This window comes from Diospyros lotus, chromosome 5 (assembly GCF_014633365.1).
Source record: "Diospyros lotus cultivar Yz01 chromosome 5, ASM1463336v1, whole genome shotgun sequence".
NCBI lineage: Eukaryota > Viridiplantae > Streptophyta > Magnoliopsida > Ericales > Ebenaceae > Diospyros > Diospyros lotus.
In genome coordinates, this window is record NC_068342.1 from 39,425,314 (window position 1) to 39,449,947 (window position 24,634).

At 39.6% G+C, this 24,634-nt stretch overlaps 2 protein-coding genes across 2 annotated transcripts; both read right to left on the reverse strand.

The window, feature by feature from the left end:
- Positions 1-1,683: 1,683 nt before the first annotated feature.
- Positions 1,684-16,583, reverse strand: LOC127801831 (uncharacterized). The gene is made up of 6 exons (XM_052337269.1): positions 16,279-16,583; positions 14,342-14,547; positions 13,085-13,373; positions 5,290-5,397; positions 2,627-2,871; positions 1,684-2,230 (listed from the first exon to the last, which is right to left on the reverse strand). The coding sequence occupies exons 1-6, from the start codon at positions 16,474-16,476 to the stop codon at positions 2,107-2,109; spliced, it is 1,170 nt and encodes a 389-aa protein (XP_052193229.1). The 5' UTR covers positions 16,477-16,583; the 3' UTR covers positions 1,684-2,106.
- Positions 16,584-19,201: 2,618 nt separating this feature from the next.
- LOC127802819 (probable indole-3-acetic acid-amido synthetase GH3.1) lies at positions 19,202-21,386 on the reverse strand. The gene is made up of 3 exons (XM_052338856.1): positions 20,969-21,386; positions 20,766-20,867; positions 19,202-20,666 (listed from the first exon to the last, which is right to left on the reverse strand). The coding sequence occupies exons 1-3, from the start codon at positions 21,286-21,288 to the stop codon at positions 19,292-19,294; spliced, it is 1,797 nt and encodes a 598-aa protein (XP_052194816.1). The 5' UTR covers positions 21,289-21,386; the 3' UTR covers positions 19,202-19,291.
- Between the last annotated feature and the right edge of the window lie 3,248 nt (positions 21,387-24,634).

The window sequence follows — 24,634 nt, forward strand, 5'->3', positions numbered from 1 at the left end:
ATGTCAAAAAAAAGGCTAAAAAAGAATATTTTTTCCCTATTTTTATAATTTTAAAAACATTTTTGTGTTTGTAATTGTTGATGCAAATGGCATGATAAAGTTTCAGGTTCGTCCCGCATCATTGCCCAGAGGCAACCACTGAGCTTATAAGTGCAGCGAGGCTCTTGTTTTTTAGAGGGCCAACGCTGATTCGTGATTGTAGGCTGATGTTAATGCTTTGCATCAACATTTGGCATCGTCTATGGAAACCCTCTCGGCCCTTTCACCCCTAAAATGGTTTAAGCGGGTAGAGCCCTACCACATTTAGGGGGGGTGGCATGATAAAGTGTCGGGTTTATAAGTGCGATGGGACTCTTGTCCTTTTGAGGGTGAATGCTGATATGTGGCTGTAGATTGATGCTTATCAACAGTAATATTAAGAAAATGATTATAAATATGCATCTGATTTGAAAACACATTTTTGTTCACAAAAAATTAGAGGCAATTTTTTTTTATCTTTAATTCAAAAATTTTAAATTTATTAATTTTTAAAAATAAATAAAATTTTAAATTCATTATTGTTGACAATCGAAATTAGTCGATGGAAATTTGTTGGCCCGCACCGGTATGGTAGATTTGAGAGAGGAACAGTGAAGTATCCAATCCGATTTGCTAAGCCGCCGGCCCGTCCCTGCAAGGTACTCCGAAGCTCAAGTTAGTGAGCGAGCAAGCAAGTATATCGGGAGTTTGTAAGTTGGCAGAAAAGAGTTCATACCCCTGCTCTCAAGAGGGCTGGTTGATATATATATCAGCCGAGGCTTCTTTGCATGCTCCGTATTTGTACAGGTGATGGGACGGAATAGCAGGCGGGGGCGTCCTTGCTGCGTCGAGGTGTCGACGAGACCTTTATTATGAGGATGTGATCTACCATTAATGAGGATGACATCTGTCATTAATGAGGATGAGATCTGAGGTGGATGTCCAAAAAATCAGGTGCGGCTGTAATGATGTTGTTGTCAGAAGGCTAGGATGGGATTGGCACGGGCCGACCAAATGGGCCGAGAGAATAAGCCTGAAAGGTCCAGTCAGGGCGGCCCTTGGCCTACCGATATGCCACGACACACGCCCCTTCTTCAATGCGAGCTGACGGGCTGAGTCGATGGGCTATGGAGGTCGCTAAGGATTTGCTTAGAACAGAGCTGGGGGCTGCCCGAACACGCTGACAAGTTAGAGGTGCTATCGGGAGCTCGCTTGGTCTCGACATTTGATCCTGGGTTTCAGCATTGTCTGAACTTGCTTTGACGAGCTCAGTTTGATTTTTACTGGGCCTTAAGCATTTGGGCCGAATCACTACATTAAGTCCAGCCCACACAAAGTAGAGCGAGAAATATCCGAAACAACTATTTACATTATGTTTGATTATTTTTTTAATTTATTATTTATGTTTAATTAATAAGTATTAATTTATATTTATATTTGTTTGAATGTATCATAAAATTTATATTTATTTTTATTAAATAATTATTTTTTATATTAAAAATTATATTTTAAAAAAATCTATTATATATTTTTTTATATACTTATTTCTTCACAATTATGTTTTTAACTTTTTTTGAAAAAATATTATTATTTATTTTTATTTTATATTATATCCGTTTCTCGTGCAACTTAATCGGTAATTTATATTCGTATGAACACTAAGAAAACAAAAAGATCCACTAGACGGACTATAATTACAGAAAAGCTACTGCTACATTATTCTAGTATTTTTCAAAACAAACATTTTAACTAGGATATATTATTTTCCCTAAAATAAAAGCCAAATGAACAATTTTTAAGGGGAAGCAACAAAACAATTGTTTATTTGCTTTCTTTTCCCTATCTGGGAATCCAATACTGCTATTTCAAAACGACAAACAGTATGAGATGCACACTTCATAGATTCAGAGAAATATGACTGCGGGCGCCCTGCAGAGAGCACGGAGCAGAGAGGTCGCTTACAACCTGAGATCTCTTCATTACCTTCTTTCCCTTGCGAAGCATATTTTGCTCCTAACTACAAAAGGTTGGCGACCACTGCACAGCCAGCAGGATTAACAAGTACAGATCAAACTGGAGCGCAGCACTTCAATCAACTTGCTCTCTATCTCCACCACAGGAACCATTTTCTGCATTGCTTGGCAGGGAGAGAAGTTCCATGAGCTCAAGCCGATACTCGAGCCCTCTGAGGTAGTGTCCCAACAGCATACACCTTGACAGAAAGAGAACAGTCTCATCAAAACCAAGTATAGATCAAACAGTATGAATTCCCGATAACAAGGCTGTGATGTTATTTGCTAATTTCTGAAGGGTAAACTGAGTCAGAAATTGCCTGGCATGGAATATAAGGAGCTTAACGTAAATCAAGTTGGGGATGGTGTTTGTAAGGAGTAAAAGAAAAAAAAAATGGACCTGTCAGAAAAGTTGGCCCAGAAAATGTTAATGGAATTTACGGCGGGTCTAGATTTGGGCCAAATATGGTTAAGACCGGAAAGGAAATAACTGGAAAACCCATTAATTCATATGTTCACATCCATGAGTTGCGACCTAGCAGTAAAGAGAAATGTCTTCCAATTCCCTAAAACACAGAAAGGTAACTGATCTTTACCAAAATAGAAGACGGGCCAGATAGTCTCGAGTTAATGACATTAGTGGCTGATACTGAAGAGAAGCATTCTCCATGAGATCGATGCAATCTTCTTCGGTTCTGACATTTATTATCCCAGTTGAGGCGGTCTCTGACAGGGGAGCCCTGGAATACATTTTCGGAGAAAGGGTTGCAAGCAGACCATGTACTACAGAGTGGATCACTTCCTTCAACTCTGGGCATGTTGGTTCTGCTAACTCAGCCACCTGTTAGCAGAAAGTACTAGTATTAGTAGCAAGATGAGATAACAGACAGTTGTAGTAGGGAGTGACTAAGAAGGAATATAGTTGCCGCACCATGCAAGGGAACCAACATATCGGCCATCAGGGAAGAAATATTTTGATAAAGGAGGGGCATAAAATAATATATGGTTGAAAAAATTAATGACATGAAGGGTGTTGAAAGGGATCCATGCCAAACAAAGCGTGCCCCAAAAATTCAAATAGACCAAAAAGAAATAACAAGGGTCTCAACCATATGAGGAAAAAGAGGTAGATATTCTATTATGGTGTGGCTTTCACAAATTGGAAGTCCTTTGGGAAGGACTGCACAAAAAAACTAAAATAAAATAAACTTAACAAGAAGGAATCCAAGAGAAAATATTAAATTTGGTGAATGATAGTTGTTGTGTCATAAACAAAAGTCTATTAAAAGACAAAAAAGGCTAAAAGCCCAAAATAATTTTTTTAGGCTAAAAGGCGTAAATTTCCCATACATGGAGGGGTCTCACACAAACGCGCAAATTATATAATTTTGACATTCAAAAATCCCTTCGAATATTCCAAGAAAAGAACAAACAATTATCTATAAAAAATTATAATTCTAAAAGGATTTTGAAATATTGGGATAAACGTCATCTATAATAATCCTAATCTCAGCTGGATTAGGAAAAATCAGGGTTAAACGTTATCTGTAAGAATCATAATTTTAACAAGATTAGAAAAAATCAAGATAAGCATTATCTACAATAATCCTAGATTAATTAAGATTACTCTATATTCCTTTATAAATAAGCAACCACTCAATCCTAAAAAGGTACGTCTCTGATACTGATTTCAATACAATTTTCATAATTTTTAGTGTCTGACTTAAGCATCGGAGTATTTGCACGAGGACCTCCCCACGTCCTCTGATTGTTTTCTTACTTTTGCAGATTCAAGTGGCTTGGCGACGATGTTTCTAGTCAAATAAATTCATTGTTGTATTCAAGCAACAACAATAGTAAATAATAAGCAAAAGAAAATACAATTAATATAAAACATAATTTAAAGATACACTTGGAGAGTTGTTTTGGGGCAAATAGATAGAGGCCATAAATGCAATAAATTTAGTTGAATTGTGAAATGCATTTCAAGATGATTTGGGTAAATTTGTAGTTTTATGCGAGTTCTTCTGTTATTCTTCCTTTAGAATGGTTTCATCCAAGGGCAAGACTTGCACTAGTTAGTTCTTTATAAAACAAAATACCTCTTTAACCAGAAAAAAATTCAACACAAGTAGACTGCTAGACACACACATAAAGAGGATGATGTAAGGCAGGTTTGCCTTAAGGCCTCAGATCTAGAGAGTAGAAAGATAGCATGGAAAGAAAATTCCATTTGTAGTGACTAAAATGGGGCATTGATATTTTATCACTCAGATAGCGGATGGCTTCTGGCAAAATGAACTTCTAAAAAATTGACTTTATCCAAAAGCCAATACAATTGAATTATCAAATATTGAGAAGTTCCAAGAAAGTCCTTTTCAGCTGACAGGTCCTTCTAAGAGGCTCCTCCTGACGCTACCTCCATTAATGTGCCGATGCAGAACCATAATAGAACAAGAATCAAACCAACTCAATAGAAGAATCTCAAATCAAAATCATATCAAATATCAAAGCTATCTCAAAAAGAATATACTCAAAAGGGATTATAAAGACTACTAATCCCAATGGAAACATAAGGAATAAAAGAATAACTGGTAATAAATAAGATCTACTAATTTCTATATGTCTGCATAAAACAATATCTCCCAAAATATTAGCTTCCATGCCCGGCATCATGTGCATTTCTGGATAGTACACTGAAGCAAAAGGAACTCGTTACACCTATTCCATGAGAACCACATTGCAGTAAATGGCTGCAAAGAGGGAATGAGCCATGGCATGTATTTTCCATAAGTAATTGTTTAGATGACACAGCCCCCAAACAAAAAATTACCAGCTAAGAAAGATACTTATAGAAACTAGTAGGCTCATCCTCAGTTTTATGGGGAAAAAACCAGTTGCAAAGAAAAAATTGAATCCATATAAAAGTTAGTGTGCATGAGAGAAAGACAGAGAGAGAGAGAACACACTAGGGTTGTATTCTTGTAAAAACAACCTTTAAAAAAAAAATTGAAGGAAAGACTACATACAAATAAGACTCTACCCCCACTCTCGCAAAAGTGGAGATCATCATGCACTAGAGATGCCCTTTTTCACCTTGCAAGAACATTAAGTAATTACTTACATTGACTTTTTTACGTAGCTAATCAACAACACGTGGCAATGAAAATTTAGTAAACAAAACACAAGGGGACTTATTTGTACTATTCCATGGATCTTTTTTGGCAAAATCAGAGAGTTCTAAGGATGTATGGCTGACCTTCTCAGGTTGAAGCGATCTCAAGTAGTCCAGCAAATCATTCTTTTCCTCCCCAACAAACTGTTGCATTTGAAGAGCAGCACTTTTCCTCTTCACTTCGTGAAGCTCCTTGACGAGATCAAACAAATAGCTAAATAAGAATGCCAGAGGAATGCTAAGACAGTTACTGCAGAGAGGCAAGGAAAGCAGGCCAATTATGCCTCAGAAGTCAAAGTGGATGAACCTTAATGTAACCATTACAATTCTCAACACGAGGATGTTGTCTAGCTTGCCCTTTACGTAGCTTGCCCTCTGCAGAGAGGCAAGGAAAGCAGGCCAATTATGCCTCAGAAGTCAGATGATGGTATTATCCTCTCCACTCATCTTTAGAGGGAAAGCATACATTTTTTCAAATTTAAATCACCATTTCAAGAGATATCTATAAAATTTGGAACTCATATGAGATATTTCTTAGCATAGTTCTATCTGCATTGATGAGATCTAGAAGAAAATTTTACTCAAGCAGTGCAGGATTAACATAATTAAACTTAATATCAGTAATATTTTTAGTTTCACTAGGACCTATTTAGCCTCTTAAATTCCAAATATAAAGATTCAAAAACAAGCCCACATTGCACTCGGCTTTATATGTTACGTAGGTTAATCACATCATATCTAATCATGATTGAACCTTTTCTTTCCGACTTCATCCAGCTCATACTTTTTACCATTTGAAATTGGCTTTATTAATAGTGAAAACGTGGGAAGAAATAGTAACAAAATGAAATCCAATTTGTGCATATCCCATTTACTCTAAGCCACTTGTCCAAGGGAGAATGATCTGAGCCCATCCTAGCCTAACCAGGCATGGAAAAATGTGCTGTATAGCCTGCAATTTGGACCTTATAAATTTTCTTCAAAAGAAGGTCACTTGGGAAGCAGAACATACCATGAAGATGACGTATCCTCAGTTATTCACCATTTAGGAAGTGATTTTAAGTAAAAATTTGAGAATGATTTTTCAATAAGAGAGTAAGGATGTAAACCCATGAATTTTAGACCCTAAGCAGATTTTAAAAGAACAAAAACAAATGGGCCAACCTCACTAGTTCAAACCCACTAGGGTATAGTGTAGCCCATGAGATCCTATGTTGTATATACCTTAGACACGCTCCTGGATACAGAACACAGACTGCACTGACCATGGGCTAGTGCACTGAATGTAGGAGACATATTGATTATTTGATTCATGTAGATATTTGTCACATAGCTGGTATGTAATAGGGGTAGTTAGGACCACCCATATTTTGTACAACTAATGGGTGAGCCTCGGCATATTATTTGGGTCAGTAGCGACCTTCTAGAATGGCCGCTAACAACCTATATATACAGATTGTACTGGAGCCGTTGGGCATAATTAATGAGAATATTCTATATTTTTCTCTCTCCTTTCTGTTATCTCTTCTCTCTCGCTCTCAGTCACCGGAATTCTCTCAAATTCTGCCTTTAGCCTTGTCAGTCCCAGCGAAGTTGACAATTGGTATCAGAGCCGCGGTCCAGGACTGACGAGCTGCAACCGGCGAACATGGCGGAGGGTACCCGCATGAAACAAATGGAAGCTCGCTTAGACGCCATAGAAGAGGGCGTACGACAAGGCCACAAGCTGGTGGAGGAAAGGTTGGAAACTGTGGAAGCAAGTACTAGAAATACTCACGAAGACATAAGTAGGATGCGGTTGGATGTTATAGAAATGGAGCAGAATTTGAGAGATGACTTCACTAATCTGCGAGTGGAATTTACGAGACTGAGCCAGCAGCTGAATGTCGCACTAGCTATTTTTTCCCGACAGCCAAATGCAACCCTTCCAATGGATTTTCCACCCCGAACAGCTACTGCTCCTATCCTTCAAGGAGCAAATGGTCGTCAGGAGAGAGACGAAAGGATGGAGCCAACAGTAGAGGCTACCATGAGAGGAGGCTTAGGTGCTACAACGAACACTCCCATTCCAAAGATGGGGATACCCGTGTTTGATGGGGAGAAGCCTCGTTGGTGGATAAGGAGATGCGAACGTTTCTTCTATCACTACCGAGTAATGGAAGAAAACAAGGTTAACATGGTTGCGGCATACCTGAACAATGTAGCAGACTCGTGGTTCCAAAGTTGGAGTGCTAGGTAACATGAATGGAGATGGCCGGAGTTCGTAGAGGAATTTTGTGCTCGATTTGGTGAAAGTAGCTTGACTGATGTGGTGGAACAGTTTAACAAGATAAGACAAGAGGGGACAGTGGACGAGTACCAGGCCCGATTTGAAGAATTGAAATCTAGATTAGGACACGCCCATCCCATGCTAGACGAGCAGTACTTTGTGTCCAGCTTCCTTAGCGGACTGAATGACGAACTAAGGGCGATGGTGAAGATGTTACAACCGGTGATCGTCAGGCAAGCGACAGAGAAGGCTTGCTTACATGAATTATCCTTAGATGCCTTCGCGAAGAAGCACAGACTCTCGCAAAGAGGGTCTGGAATGGGATGGCAAGGCTCTATAAGCAGGGGTCAGAAGGTTGGCAATTCTCAAGTGTTTAAGGGAAATTACTCGCCACAGGCTCAGGGTGCAGCCAATCCCCTACGGCCTCTTACATTATTAGATCAGAAACAGCAGATGGGATTGTATTTCAAATGTGGGGAGAAGTACATGGCGGGGCACCAATGCCGAACGACACTCATGCAAATGGAAGGGGAAGATGACGAAGAAGAAATGCCTGACACGGAAACGAGGAATCAAGTGGAAGAGAAGGAAGAAGGGGGGGAAATTTCACTCCATGCCCTGGACGGTCACACTTCGGAAAAGATGATCAAGATCAGAGATAACATAGGGAAGAGGAAATTCTTGATACTGATAGACAGTGGGAGCTCGCATAGTTTCTTAGATGAAAACACGGCTAAGGAACTACTATGAGTACTCCAGTCCACTATTCCCCTATATGTCATGGTTGCTAATGGCCACAAAATGATCAGCCGGTACAAGTGCAACGGTTTTACATGGAGAATGCAGGGGCATGAGTTTTCTACCGATTTGAGGATTTTACAGTTGGGTGGGTGTCAAGTGGTGTTGGGCGTATATTGAATGAGAACAGTCAATTCTCTTATTTTTTACTTCAATACCTTAGAAGTGACTTTTGATAAGGGGGGAAGAAGACAAACGTTGATAGGATGCAGAGACGAGGGAGAGTGCAAAGCAATCTCACGGAGTCACCTGAGGAAACTCATTGAGCAGCAAGAGGGAACCATTGCCCAACTGCACTCGGTCTATGCCGTGGAAGTGGGAGAGGCGATAAAGGAAGCAAACAAGGAGGGAACCGAAGACAATCAATGGTTCAAGTTACAGGCCTCAGTTAACTCCCCGAGCAAGGTACAATCTGATGACTTCTTACATTCTTTGTTGGTTGAATTTGAGGAATTATTCATGGAACCCACTTCCTTACCTCCAGATCATTTTCTAGAGCATACCATCCACCTCAAACCAAACACCAAACCCATAAAGGTTTGTTCCTATTGCTACTCCCCATTTCAAAAAGCCGAAATTGAACGCCTAGTAAAGGAAATGTTGTCCAAAAATGTAATTAGGCCAAGTCAAAGTCCGTTTGCCTCACCTGTTCTCTTAGTCAAGAAAAAAGATGGGAGTTGGAGGTTGTGTTGATTATAGACAACTAAACACCCACACCATCAAAAATAAATTCTCTATTCCTATTATACATGACCTCCTAGATGAATTATCTGGGGCTACCATTTTTTTCAAGCTTGATCTCAGATCTGGCTACCACCAGATCCAAATGAGAGCTTCAGATATCCCCAAAACAGCTTTTCGCACACATTAAGGACTTTATGAGTTCCTAGTAATGCCATTCGGCCTTACAAATGCACCAGCAACATTCCAAGCCCTCATGAACCACATTTTCTGCCCCTACTTGAGGAAATTTATCCTTGTATTCTTCGATGATATCTTGGTTTAAAGCCTGGACATGGAGCAGCACCTATCCCACCTCAAAACCACATTCCAAGTCCTCAAATCTAACCAATTGTATGTCAAGAAGTCTAAATGTATTTTTGCAAAAGGAAAAGTGGAATACCTCGGCCATACCATCACGGGAGAGGGTGTGATTATTGACCTAAAAAAAATAACAGCTATGGTGGAATGGCCTACACCTAGGACCGTCAAAGAACTGAGAGGTTTCCTTGGACTAACCGGGTACTACAGGAAATTCATTAAGGGATATGGGATAATCAGCAAACCGCTAATTGAGCTTCTCAAAAAGAATGGATTTGAATGGGGGGAAGGAGCCGCCGCAGCTTTCAACTCCCTTAAGGAGTCCATGACCCAAGCTCCGATTCTGGCTTTGCCCAATTTTTCCAAACCTTTCACTCTAGAGACAGACACATGTGACACAGGAGTGGGAGCAGTGTTGGCACAAGAAGGTAGGCCAATAGCTTTCCTTAGTCAGGCTTTAGCTCCCAAACATCTGGGGCTAAGCATCTATGACAAGGAATTAGTGGTTGTGCTCATGGCATTAGACAAATGGAGGTGTTATCTAGAAGGCAACCCGTTTATCATCAAGATCGACCATGAAAGCCTCAAGTTCTTGGGAGAACAAAGGTTGCATACACAGCTACAAAGGAAAAGGGTCACCAAGTTGCTAGAATTAGACTACACCATCCAATATCGTACTGGAAAAGAGAACATAGTAGCTGATGCGCTGTCGAGGAGGGAAGAATGAGGCGAATGCCAGGCAGTCTCTATAGTTATTCCCCATTGGATTAAAGAGGTGACAAGTAGCTATGAGAACACACCTTGGGCCCAAGAACTCTTGACGAGCTTAGCAGCTAGGAGCGGGGAGCAGAACAGGTACACATTGCAGGCAGGGCTACTAAGGTATAAAGGGCAGGTGGTGATTGGGGAAGACCCTCAACTTAGAACCCGAATCTTACAAACCTTGCATGCATCACCCATCGGGGGGCATTCCGACTTGAATGTCACTTACAATAAAGTGAGGCAACTGTTCTATTGGTCGGGAATGAAGAAAGAGGTGACCACCTATGTATTAGCATGCTCTGTTTGCCAAAAATGCAAGCACGAGCAGGTGTCGTACCTCGGATTACTTCAACCATTGGAGATACTAGACCAGGCTTGGCAAAGAATTTCCATGGATTTTGTGGAGGGATTACCTAGGTCCGAAGGAAAGAACACTATCCTAGTGGTAGTGGATAGGTTAACTAAATTCGGGAACTTCCTTAGCCTAGCTCATCCGTTTACAGCCTCGGATGTGGCTAGAGTGCTATTAGATTCGGTGGTGAAGGTTCATGGCTTGCCTTTGTCCATTACTTCAAATAGGGACAAGATGTTTACAAACAACTTTTGGAGGGAGTTGTTCAAGCAATTGGGAGTTGGCTTGCACATGTCTACAGCATATCACCTGGAAACGGATGGACAAATGAAAAGGGTGAACTAATGTTTAGAAGCTTATTTAAGGTGTGTCTATTTCACTAAACCCAAAAGCTGGAATCAATGGCTGCCCCTAGCTCAGTGGTGCTACAATTCAAATTTCCACAGCTCACTTAAGAGATCACCCTTCGAAGCACTATTTGGCTACAAACCGCCACTCATTCCGGCAGTGATGCACTACTCCAACGTAGAACAGGATGTGGACCAATACTTGAGGTAGAGACAAGAAGCCCTTCAGTTAATTAAAAAAGAATTGACGGTGGTGCAGAATCGCATGAAACAAATGGCAAATAGGAGGAGAACTGAAAGAAATTTTGAAGTAGGGGATTTAGTATATTTGAAAGTGAGACGGTTTCAGCAACGACTATTTACCAGTAAGCCTCCCTCTAAGCTAGGGCCTAAGTACTTTGGCCCCTTTCAAGTAACAGCCAAAGTGGGAAGCTCCGCTTATAGACTCCAATTGCCAGATGGAGTAGACATCATCCAGTCTTCCATGTGTCGGTAGGACCACATGAAGCGATAAGTGCAACACCGCTAGCCTTGGAGGAGGAATTTCTAGGAGTAATTGAACCTTTGGCCATCATTGACCGGAGAGTCACCTATCGGGGTTCCTTACCTCTGATTTAGGTGCAGGTGCAGTGGACAAATCGGCCTCCAGACGACACAACTTGGGAATACCTCCCGGAGTTGCTCACATGGTTTTCTCGGGTGGCTGGACTTTTGTGATTTCTTGAGGACAAGAAATATCTTATGGGAGGGGGAAATTGTCACGTAACTGGTATGTAATACGGGTAGTTAGGACCATCCATATTTTGTACAACTAATGGGTGAGCCTCGGCATATTATCTGGGCAGTAGCGACCTTCTAGAATGGCCGCTAACAACCTATATATACAAATTGTACTGGAGCCATTGGGCATGATTAATGAGAATATTCTATATTTTTCTCTCTCCTTTCTGTTATATCTTCTCTCTCCATTCATTCATTCTCTCTCTCTCTCTCATTCTCAGTCGCCGGAATTCTCTCGAATTCTGCCTTTAGCCTTGTCAATCCCAGCGAAGATGACAATATTGACTTATTCATTTATTTGTATGTATAGATATAACTAACGCAAAGATGTTACTATGTTCTGAGGACATTGACTGGATAAGATGTTCAGATGTTAATTTGTAATATATATACAAATGTTATTGCTCATATAGATGATGAGCCTGCTGATTGGATTGGTTATAATTTGACATTAGTACAGAATACATGTAATGAGGCTTACTACTCCCTAGTGTGGTTCACAGTCCTATTTTTTTTTTTTTTTTTTTTGGGGGGGGGGGGTAGTAGTGTGCTGGTCATAGCCCCACCCTAATTTGGGTCGTCATGTGCCACCTCAAGCAATGATGCAAATGGTCCATGTGTTAATAGCTATAATGTCCTTAAGTACAAGAAACCTTGAAATTGTTGAAGATAATGACAGTAGCTGCAGCAGGATTACATAAGGCAGCAAAAACCAACAAAAATAAGCAGCTTCTAGCTTAAAACTTAGTGCAGTGCTTCATTATTAATGGGTTTCAGGGATGTAAAGTTTGCAAAACCACTTCTTCCAGTATGTCCATAAATTCAAAATTTACAAATAAGTTCATGAATGAAAAAAGGGTAGGTATTGCATGAGGGGTCATAAGGCTGCATTTTCTTTGGTGTGTGTATACAGAAAACTATAGTTTCACACCTAATACTATTGTATTATGCATTACCCACCAAAGAAGAATCAGAAGAAAACCCTAAATATATGAATTTCACAACAATAGCTACAGCAACTAGGAGGGAAAAAAATCACCAAACTAAGCAGCATTTGGTGAAAAAAACTCAGTGTGGTTGCTTCATGTTTGACAGGTTTCACTTATAGACACTCATATATGCAGTTAACAAAGTGAAATACAAGGTTTTGTATAAAGGTCAGCTAAATTTGTCCAAGTAAAATTATGTTATGAAATTTCACTTAATTACCTATAAAGTCTCAACATCTTCAGTCGAAGAAAATGCAGAAACAACATATGGCCAAGAAATGGAATGGACATGATACAAAGACTCAGTAGGACAAAATCCATATATGTTATGCTCCTTAGCATGTATTTCCATTATATTTTATAAGGAAACATGCCAGTTCTGAAGCCTATTTCTGAAGACCTATCACATTTTAACATAATTATTTTAACATATATTTTAAAATTCATATATGTTAATTATTTTTTCTGTTGAATAACTCCATCAATGTAATCTACTGTGTCCATATCAGAGAACTGTTTCAAATGGAACAGTATTATTCACCTTTTTAACAGAAGACAAATGAGATTGCAAGTTTATAATATAGTCTCGAGCTTCAGGTGTAATTTTTCCAAGACCCTCAATGCCAATATTCTCAGATGAATTGCCACTTGTGCTTTCAGATTGGGGGGTCTCATCTTTTTTAGACAATTTGACCCTTTTTTCGTAGTCAAGCAACATTCTTCGAGTTCCAAGTTTAATATTTTCTTTTTTCAATGCTTCAGCACTTTCTTCATTCATATCAAGGTTCCTTTCAAGGCAAAGTCTATATTCAGCATTCCGTAATGTATACCTGCAGTAAAGAACTGAATATATGAGGGAAATGCAGAAAGAAACTCATTACATACTAAACAAACAATCCATCAGTTACATGCCAGCTTCAGCCATCTAAGCAGCAATATTATAGCACCACCTTTGTTAGGATTATAATATAAGATGCTGAACGGGATCTTTGAGATGACCCAAAAAGATATAAAAGGGTAAATTTCGCACACACCCCTTGTGGTTTGACTGACCCATTTTCAAGGACACCCCTTGTACTTTAAGATTGGCCATGGAAGCTGGTTTCACTTCTTTTGGCCCACACCCCCTTTGTCCAAATTAAGACGTAACATCATCAATTATTAACCAAAATAACGTAGTTTTACATCAAATACCATTAATTAAATTATATTACATCAAAAATTAAATTAAAAAAGAAAAGAAAAATAAAAGGCACGGTTGCTGGCTGGATAGATCTTGGGCGAGTCAACCCACAGGCCACCTAAGTTCCTTCTCTCTCTCTCTCTCTCTCTCTCTTTCTCTCTCTCTCTCTCTCTGCATCTGTTCCAGAGAACACATCAGCAGTGGTTGGTCCAGCCAACGATCGTTCCTTTTATTTTTCTTTTTTTATCTTTATTTTATTTTAATTTAATTTTTGATGTAATATAATTTAATTAATAGTGTTTGATGTAAAACTATGTTGTTTTGGTTAATAATTGACAGAGTTACCTCTTAATTTAGATGGAAGGGGTGTAGGCGAAAAGAAATGAAATCACAAGGGCTTCTAGGGCCAATTTTAAAGTACAGGTGGTGTCACTAAAACTGGTCAAACCACAAGGGTGCGTATGAAATAATTTACCCCACATAAAATTCAAGCCCTCCAACTAACATCCATATCCAAATTAACTGCAATATTTCAAATGTCTTTCTATTATCTTCATCCTATGAGCAACAAAATCAGAGGATAAAAGTGTGATATACAATTTTAAATAAACATACCCAGTCACCATTGATGAAAACAATAACTTGGACAAAGGTTCCCATAAAGCTTCAATTAACACTTGAAACCGGTCAGATGGAAGTAAACCCAACATGCTAGAAATAGTCCTCTTCATCGCATCCACGGTAGTGAGTGGTACATCTTTTTGAATTAGGCTCACATCCATAGGCTCAATTTCTTGTATCAGATTCAAAAGAACTGACTTCTGAAACAACAAAAAGTTTTAAATGCAAAGAATGACTTAAAGGTGAACATAAATTGATTTCAGTCCTTTCATTTGTGTAACAGCACTTATTAATAGTGGCTGAATTATAATACATGAGCCAGTTCTAGCAAGAATCATAAAGTGGTGTTGTGCAGAAGATCCAGCTAAAACCCAAAAAAGTTTTGAAGCCAACAAACACCTTTTGCCACTTTTCCCTTCAACTTTCTAGTGGTTTTTAACAATATCAAGAATTTGGCTACAAGCCCATTCTAGTGCTAGCATTAGCAAGTTGTCAGTTCACACTGCAGTAAAATTGCATTGTCAGAAGTTCTCACATCAATACAGAAGATTGATTTCAAATAATTATTATGGCCATTCTCAAATATTTCATGAATTGATCATAACAACAACCTAACCAAAAGTTTCATTAACGAGTCCCACTTTCCAAACAAATTAATCTACAATACTTGGTGCTTATTAGGCCTTAACTGTGAAATTTCTTTTATCACAAGAATCACTTCAATGAAAAGTGTTTTTGCAAGAAAAACTATTGGGAAAAAGCAATTTAATGTTTAGCCAAATCATCCAATTAACACTTTCAAGGTTGTTATAATAGTTGGCTAGTGATTAGAAAGAGTGCTTTTAGCTGTCAAATTACTAGACAAAACATTAACAAAAGAATAAAATAGTGAAGATATTCTTAAGAAGCTTATGTAGCACCAAGTCTAACAAAACTACTAAAATTCATCTTGGTGACTTAAGTGCAATGCCAATCAAAATAAACAAGCACAAGAAGACTACCATTAATCCATGTTGACAGTGAAATAGTGAAATGATAAAGGCCGACAAAGAGAATGAGCACAGCTTAAAGGCAGGAATTAGAGAATGCGACCTCCAACCAGCTGAGGACTTGCATAGGAAACCAGTCCAGAAGGCGGGCATGCAAGAGCATCAAAATTGCATAAAACAGCCTATACAGTCCCATCCAAACTGTCACCTACTTGTTCAAACAAACTCAAATTCAAAGGAAATGGTGTATTGTAGAGTGTTCAAACACCTATGGAATCCATTCAATAGTCAATTCATACTAAATTTCAAACTTGCTTATTTGACTTGAATTTGATCTAATTTGAAATTTTATAGTTAGCCTACCTCTGCTACTATGCAAAAAGGGCAGCTAAGACAGTACCGAATATATACAATACACCAGCAAAACATAGTGGAAGAGTTTGAAAAGATTAAAGACGTGTTCATTGTTTAGTGGTGCAAATTTTTTCATGAATTCTACGTTGTTAGTTCTACATCCTAAGCATTTCTATCAATGCAGTGCCCTACAAACACGGGAGATGATGCATTCAACTAGACAGGTGGTTTCTAACTACAGGATGTCTAATTTATACATTAGGTGCTTTGTAGCTTTTGTGACCTTGTCAAAAGCAATTAGTTAAACTATCACAATTGGAGTAGAATCTTGTTCGCTTGGGTACCAAACGACGAGAAATTTATGATTCGAAGATATTTGTTCCCTTGACATTTCTCAGCAACAAACATACACGTAAACAGTATATACACAAAGTAGTCGCCGTCTGATTGACACTCTAGGGCACCAAATGACGCGCCATTTTATTGACATTCAAGGAGATCATTTCCGAATTATCACTTCCGAATTATTTCAAGTTCAATGAATCAAACAAAAAAAGCGCAACAGTTAGAAATTCAAGGAGAGCTGACCTTTGAGCGCGGATTTTCACTTGTGGAGTACAGGCCATCAGAAGAAGAGGCCGATGAAGCAAGAATTAGGGTTGGAAATTTTAGAGGGTTTCTAGAAGGTCGAATGGGGAAGAAAGCGAAGGAAGGAGGAGAAGGAGAACGTGAAGAGGAGAGAAGAGGACGAGGAGAGTAGCAGAGGAAGGAAGCGAGGGTCGCCATTACCGCTCTCTCTCTGTCTCTCCCTCCCTCTCTCCGTCTCTCTCTCTCTCTCTCTCTCCCTTTGTCGCTCGCCCGGTGGCCCCCCGGAGCCTTGAACCGCGTAACTGCCAGCCACAATTTAGTAACCAAGAATCAGGCACCAAGCGACGTCGTTAAGGGCTTTAGAGTAGCCCACTGTTTTATAGCTCGCTCCTGTTCAGTCCGGTTGTTCCCCTGTGAGGACCCGACCCGTTTTGGGAGAGCCCGTCACTGATATCTTTAAAACAAATTTTTGCACTTCCAAAACACATTAAGGCTGCCTTTGATAGGCATAAAAAATAGGGTAAATTTGAATTTCATCTAAATTTTAAGAAATTTTATTAAATAGCTTTTCAATTTCATGGAATTCGAATTTCATTTTAGTTCAAAAAATACAAATTTTCCTTAAAATTAAGGAATTGTAATTCTTAAGGGTTGGAGTGAGAATTGAAATTCCATATAATTAAAATTTCATTCTTATTTTTCACCTCTATCAAACGCAACTTACGAGGAATAGTAGTAGTTGTCAACCGACTATTCCAATCAACTCCTCTCTCATTAGTCTAGGTTATCATTTAATGTCTCTTATGTCTCATTAGAAAGAAAATGAAAGATAAAACTAAAAGCAAATTTTAATTAGCCAAATAATATAATAATAATAATTTCAAGACTCAATTTAGTTCCTGTACTCGAAAATGACACTGTAAATGTATAATAAATATTGTATTTGAATGTTGAGATATTATATCTTTATATAGATAAATTAAGAATTTATTATAATTTAAGATGAAATCCTGTGAATTTAATTTTTTAGATGTGTCGAGCAAGCTAGCACTGGGCGCAAACTTGAGGGCCAGGCCCACTTTAGTACTTGGTTAGTTCATGTTGAGCCGAATTAAGTAAAACTCAAGGCAAAAAAAGAGTAAATTCAAGCAAAAAGAAACATTCATATTTGTTTTTAAAAAACTCAAGAAGCATTCATTTTGTACGTACTAAACTATTATTTAAACACATAATTTTAACACTTACAGCATTAATAGTCAACAAACTATAGGTAATAAATAATTATTTAAAATATTCCGATCATTAATGTGTTATTCACGTCGTGTCCTTAGGTATATATTGGATGCATCTAGAGCAGGACCGAACCCCTCGCTAGTCAATTGGCCCTGGCTTCGAGATCCGCTGCACTTCCCCTCATCTATGAGTGTTCTCTAAGTCGTGGTGTTTAAGGCCATGTGGAGCTTTTGGGTCGGTTGATTGAGATATATAATGGTTGGGCCGACATAGAACCGTACGATGAACGTGATGATATGGGCAGGGCCGGACCTTCCATGAGGCCCATAAGGCGATTGCCTCAGGATCCATGAAAATTTCACAATTTAGGGGCCCATAAATTGAAATTAACCCATGCAAATTTCACAACTCAAGGGCCCATGAAAATTTAACAACTTAGGGTCTTATGTATTTTTCGTCGGCCCACCCCCTTCTCGCGACCCTTCTCCCTCATTCTCTTTCGCTCGCTACCCTAGCCCTATCTCTTTGGTTTCGTCGCGCCTCACTCTCGCTGTTGCTTCGTCACCGGTAGCTCGTTGCCTCTATCTCTTTTTGCTGCTCCTCACCCTTCGCCCTCGCTTTCTCGCCTCTCGTTGCTTGATCGACGATCACTCATCCTCACTGACTTGCCTCGCCCTCATGGCTGGTGGCTCGCTGCTCGGTCGCTGGCTCACCATCGCCTTTCGTCGCTCGCCCTTATGAGTTGTGGCTAGTGGCTCGTTGCCTCTCGATTGTCGATTGGGTCACCAGATTCAATTTTTCAGATCTACTTCTCAAATGCTCTAACTTCATATCTGCTTCAATTCTCAACGGTTAGTTGCTCCTTTATTTCGTTTCGTTTCGTTTCGTTTATGGTAGTATCCTTCATTTTATTTCGTTATTTATGGTAGTTTTTAATTGATAATTTAAAAAAAATTAATTTCATTCTTATGATATAAATATTTATTTATTATTTATATTTTATTATAAAAAAATAAATTTTGAATGTACCATACAATTGGGACCCATTTTCACATCTTGTGGCCCCAAAAACACAGGTTCGGCACTGGACATCTTGTGGCCAGTTAATGACATCATTAATATTTCCGAATGATGAACCCAACACGAGCCAACTTTATTATTAATGCATCATTCACTTCCCTTGCGATATTTCTGTTGCTAAACCCCAGAAGCAGTGTCTCGGACATAAGAATGTGTAAAGGGCGGGTTAGATATGGATGCATCCCTTTATTCGTAGTCGGTTGGCTCAATAATATATTTTAATTGATCCACGTTACTGTCGTTATCAAGTGATAAATATTTAATGGATATATGTCCTCGTCCAGTTACTTGTTTCTGTAAGTTAAGTTTAAATTGTAAGCTACCTAATAAAAATAAGTCATTTGGATGTGTTAGGTACCCGACTAAGTCTCTTTAGCAATTATCGACATTCCTATTGGCTATTGGAACCACCACAAGTCATTTACAAACTTGAAAGGTTAATGAGACGTACGGCTGGCATCACACAGCCCTTTTTACAGGTTAACAGCTGCACCGGGTAAATTAATTAATTATCCTGGCTAGGCCTAGGTGTTCGTGATCTAAGTACAATTAACAGCTAATCAACATCACGTACAAAGACGTACAAGAAGAGAAAGACAAGAAGAAGAAGAAGAAGAAGAAAAAGCAAATTAGTTATAAGTTCAATTTTTTTTTTTTCTGCAGGAATAATCTCCGGCGGCGGTCTCTGAGGTCGCGGCCGTCAACGGCGTCGCTCTGGAGTCCAGTGGGGCAACGACGGGCTAAAATGCGCCGATACCACTCTGGAATCAAGAAGCTCCATGATCGGAGAAAAGCTAACGCACCTCGGCACCTTGTATTGGTTGATGGACGCGCCCCTCGAGATGGCGTAATCCATCAGCTCCTCGAACGTTCCGCTCTTCACCACGCGTATTTCCAGCGGCCCGATGGAGTTATCGGCGACTCGGCCTTGCCGGTACACTGAGTTCAGGGATTCCTCCATGGCCAGGCAGCACCGACTCAGCACCTCGTCGCCCGGCGAGTTGGCCGGTTCCTTCACCAGCAGCTCCCAGTAGATGACGTAGTGGCCCGGAATGCTCTTCGTCTCGGCGTAACTCGTGTATTCCACCACGCTAGAGTTGAACTCACGCAGGAGCTTGGACGCTTCGTCCACTGCCTTCTGCAACTCGGCCTCGTCGGTCTTGTCCGAGTCGATGCTCAGCAGCACGTTCTTCCGCCTCACGAAGCTGAACTGTGGGGCAGAGTTGTGGAACCCTGTGACTCGGAGGATGTCGCCGACTCGGTAGCGGCACAGCCCGGCGTAGGTGGTGATCACGAGCTCGTATTCTTTCCCGACCTCCACGTCTGCGAGGTCAACGAGTCTGGGAGGCGACCCGCGGGTCAACCCGGCCGTGTTGGGCTCGTGGGGGAGGAACTCGAAGTAAGCCATGTTTGGCATGATGGTGTAAGAGACTTTGGACGGTTTGCACATGGGGTTGAGATTGAGCCCGAAATAGCACTCCGACGAAGCATACATGGTGCAGGCCAGCGGCAAGCCGGAGCTGTAATAGTCTAGTGTCGGAATGTACTGAGCCATTGCTCCGGTGACGATCACGTCCAAGTACTTGGTATTAGGCCAAATCCTTACGATAATTCCTTCCCAGTTCTCCTTCGAGCATTCTTCAACGAGAAAGTCCGCGAGTTCCGGGTCGGGTTTAATTATCCGGCCCATGCATTCCCGGAGTGACGGGTCGATGACTTTCTGGTTAAGTGTTCCGGTTCGGATATCCTGAGTGAGTTGGGGCCAGTTAAGCTGGAGGAACCTGATGGCCCGGAGGAGGCCTGAGGCGAACACGGCGCCGACTCGGAGGACTTGGAGGCGGTCCAGAAGGCCGCAGAGCATCTGCGTGTACATGCTCTGGAATGAGTCCGGGCAGAGGATTGCTTCGTTCGGGCTCGTGTACACGTTGTACGGGTCGTAGGGTCGGGTCTTAAAGTGGTCGCTTTTGTAGTAGCTTGTCAGAACGGGGCGGGCCAAAAGCCCGCCCGGGGTCTTCGTTTCTGCCTTCACAAACAAGAAATAAAGGCCCTTTCCTTTGTCCAAGCCCGGGACATACCTGTTACAATCAAAAGAAAAATCTGTGAGAAAAATATCTAAATTTGACAACAAAGTTGAAGAAAGCTGAAATGGATTATTGGTTCGAGCATATACTCACAGGTTCATCACAGGCATGAGAAGACTATACAGCAACTGCCGACGAACGAGCTCTTCCTTAATCGTCGGCATGAGTTTCCTTTCGCCGGCTGACGTTCCAGAGCTGAAGAAACATCCAAATTACAAGTTAATTAAAACTCAAATTACTAATTAACTTGTACAATTTCTGAAACTTCTTGTTGCATTCATACATATTCAAGTTACCTGGTGAGGAATTCAGAGATAGGATGAGCGGAGAGGATCTCGGAACGGTCACCATTGGCAATCCGCTGGATATCTGGCTGAAGATCGTCGTAAGTGACCACCGGCATTTTGGATTTGAATGTCTCCCGATCGGTGGCTCCGGCGAGGTTGAAGCGGCGGAGATACTCGGTCTCCGCGTTCCGGCTCAGTATCTCCTCCAAAACCCTCTCCTGAACAGAATCGGCATTTCTCGTCATCTCCTCGATGAACCACAGCGCCTTCGCGTCCTTCTCGCACGCCGGTGGCCCCAACGGCGACGATAACACAGAGTCCACAGCCATTGCAGGCACAGAACAGTTCGGTTATCAGAGATTCTGAGTCACGGAGAGAGAGAGAGCGAGAGAGCGGTGAATGGTGAATCAAGAATGGCGTGACGACAGAGCGTTGGATGGAGATGTATATATAGGGGTTTGGACGAGTGAGTCTACGTCAGCACCCACATAAGGGTGGGGCCCAGGGACAAAGAGGAGGCAATATTGAAGGCATGAAGCTAGATGGGGGCCGTGGCCAGTTTTGTAATATTATCTGAAGAGGGGGGGCTGAGTGCTTGCCTCCCAGGGGACACTGTGGGCCCTAAGCCGACGTCGTTTGCGGAGCAGGGCAAGTCATGCGGGGCCCACACGCTGACACGTCAGCGGGCACAGCCTGGCAATCGGATACCACGCGGCTGCTTTCGGGTAAATCTGTTGTAGCTGGACCCCCCTATGACCGGCCCTCCGATGTTGCGGACGCCGCACGTGAAACGTAAGGAAATTACATTAATGATCACATCCCAATGGAGATTAAGATTTAAAATCATCATATATTAATTAATATGATAATGTAAATTACAATTATAACGTTAATTAATCTTGGAAGAGACATAACATATGACATATATTAATAAGCTAAGCCGCCTGGCTTTAAAACTTAGGGGGATGGCTTATTTTATTTTATCATAACGTTCGGAGAGTGAGTTGGTTAAAATAATAATAAAAATAGTAAAAATAAAGAGAGCCTGTTAGTAGCGAAAAAGTTGGGAAGTTTGGAATGAGAAGAAAAAAAGGAATCACGTGTACGTAGTGTTTCCTCGCTAATTACTGGAATTTATGTCCAACCTTCCTTTCTCATTGCACCACATGCCCATGGTAATACTTATTCCTCAAAATTTTATTTTAATGTTAAAAAATTAAACATTTAAAATTATTTATATTATTACTCGAATACAATAATTAATTTATTGACTGAAAATACCATCATCAACTTATTTAGACTCTACAATAAAGAGAATATAGAAAATTTTCAATGCAAACACTCTGATAATTAAGTCAAATAATGAAGACTTGAATGTCGTAGTGAAATCAATAATAGAGACAATTTTTTTTTTTTTCTAATGAAGGGTCTTATATTTATAGATGAGGATAGAGTCTTTTCGATATTTACTAAAATTAGAATTTTTACGAATAATGTTTATCGTGATATTTCGATATCTACTAAAATTATGATTTATATGAATAATATCTATTATTTTTGTAGAATTTTTTTGAGAGATTTCCAGATATTAGAGCTATTCTGTTTGTATTTTATTCGAGACCCCTAATTAAGGGGCAATTTATATTTTTAGCCCAAAAGTTATTTTGAGCTTTTTGACTTTTTTAGTCTCTTAATGAACTTTCGCATATGATACATCAATTTATAACAAAATATTAGTAAATATTTGAAATATTCATTGTTTGAAAAAATGACATAGCGTCTTCCACTTATATTCTTATCTCGTAACACAAATTGAATAAATAACATAGTGTCTTCTACTGAAATAATTTAAATATTATAATAATTATTTTTTATTCTTTTGCTTTCATTAATATCATATTTATCTATTATGGAAGTGTTGTAAAATTATTTAAGTTATGAATATAAATTTTTTAAAATAAAATATATTAAGTATATGGTATACATTACGTTTAGATCACACAAATTTACCCATCAAAATATGTTTTGATGAAAATATTTGTAAAAAAAAAGATGATGGGGTTAAATTTTATAATTTAACTTTCAATACTCAAGTCAATAGAGAGTATCGACAATTAACATGTAGATAACAAAATGAGCCGCGCTTCTTATATGAGGTAGGCAAGACAAGACAAGATAAGATACATGGTGTTATTTTTGAAATTGTTGAGATTGATAGTGTTATATGTATTTTATGTTCGTATGAAATGGGCCGAACTCGACCTTGTAGGCTGGCCCAATCACCCGAGATCCAACAAGCCAAAACTTGAGGTTGTTAGTTTCAGGTTGCACGACACCTAACTTCGAGCTCGAATCGCGAACCATGCGAGCTCTCAATAACGCTCTCAGTTCGCAGACAGCGGGATCATTCAGTTCAAGCTCTTAACGACGCTATCAGCTCGCAGACTGACTAATCAACTCGCATGAGCGTGAAGATCGCAGAATAATGATAGGCTAAGCATCATTTTAGCTGGGCCGTCTGGGCCCCAATTTGGTCTCTCTCTCGACCCATTTTTTGGCCCATGACAGTCCCATCCTGACCCCATACCATCCTGCATCAATATTATTATAACCTTTACTGGGTATTCATGCGCCTGTCTCAAATCTCATTCACATTAATGAGGGATCAATCAACGCCATGCTGTCACCTAAGAAACCTCACCGACGTCGGTATACAGTCTCATCACTAGATTTCGTGCGTCTTCTTTTTTCCCTTTTCACATTCATTTCTCAGAATGGACAAAACGAATCACGATCGATCAAATCCGGACGTAGACAGATAGATGAAGGTTAACGAAAAATTTCTCTTATTAGGTTAAGATAATAGTAAATCTTCTAAATTTGTTTTATATGTTTTAAAATTAAGATTGGAGAGTTAAATTTGTAGTCTCCTATTAGATCTCCTATTAGATTTAAGTTAGAGAGAAAGACAGCTCCCTGCTTTATTACTTAAGAGATAAGAACAGAACACGTGATGGCTGTTTAGTAATTTTACCTTTTAAATTGTGTTAAACGTTTAAACAAATATTATTATTGGGTATTAAAATTTATAAAAGTGGGGAACAAAACCTATTCCATAATTGAGGGCACTAACAGTGTCCGTACTACGAAAGGGTACCTTCAATGCCGGGAAAAATAGTACACATTTTCCGTGCAGCATGTTGTCTTGGAACCATGAAAATCTATGGCTATGGCTCTTAAAAACTATAAAAATTGGGATTCTCATGTTATTATTAATGCTATTTACAAGATATGACACAACATTTCGTATCTTTTGTCACTATTTATTATATTTTATTTTGGGTTTTACTAATTAACACTTAATATATTATTAACTAACAAAAATATTAAATATAACTTAACAAGTGTCGACATAATTTAACATACTTTGTTTTTAATATTATTGACCAATAAAAGCATTTGAATACTAAAAAGAAATGTGTGTTAATTGCATTTACCTTAATAAGTGTCAAAACCTTTTTTGTTAACATGAAAAACTCTAAACATATAGCCTTCAAGTTGAACTTATCTCGCGTGTTTTAAAACCCATAATTCGCATGTTCCATAATCTTATGTGAATTGATAAGCTTATCACGAGTCAAAATTAGATAATCGTGCTTTCGAATAGACACAAGT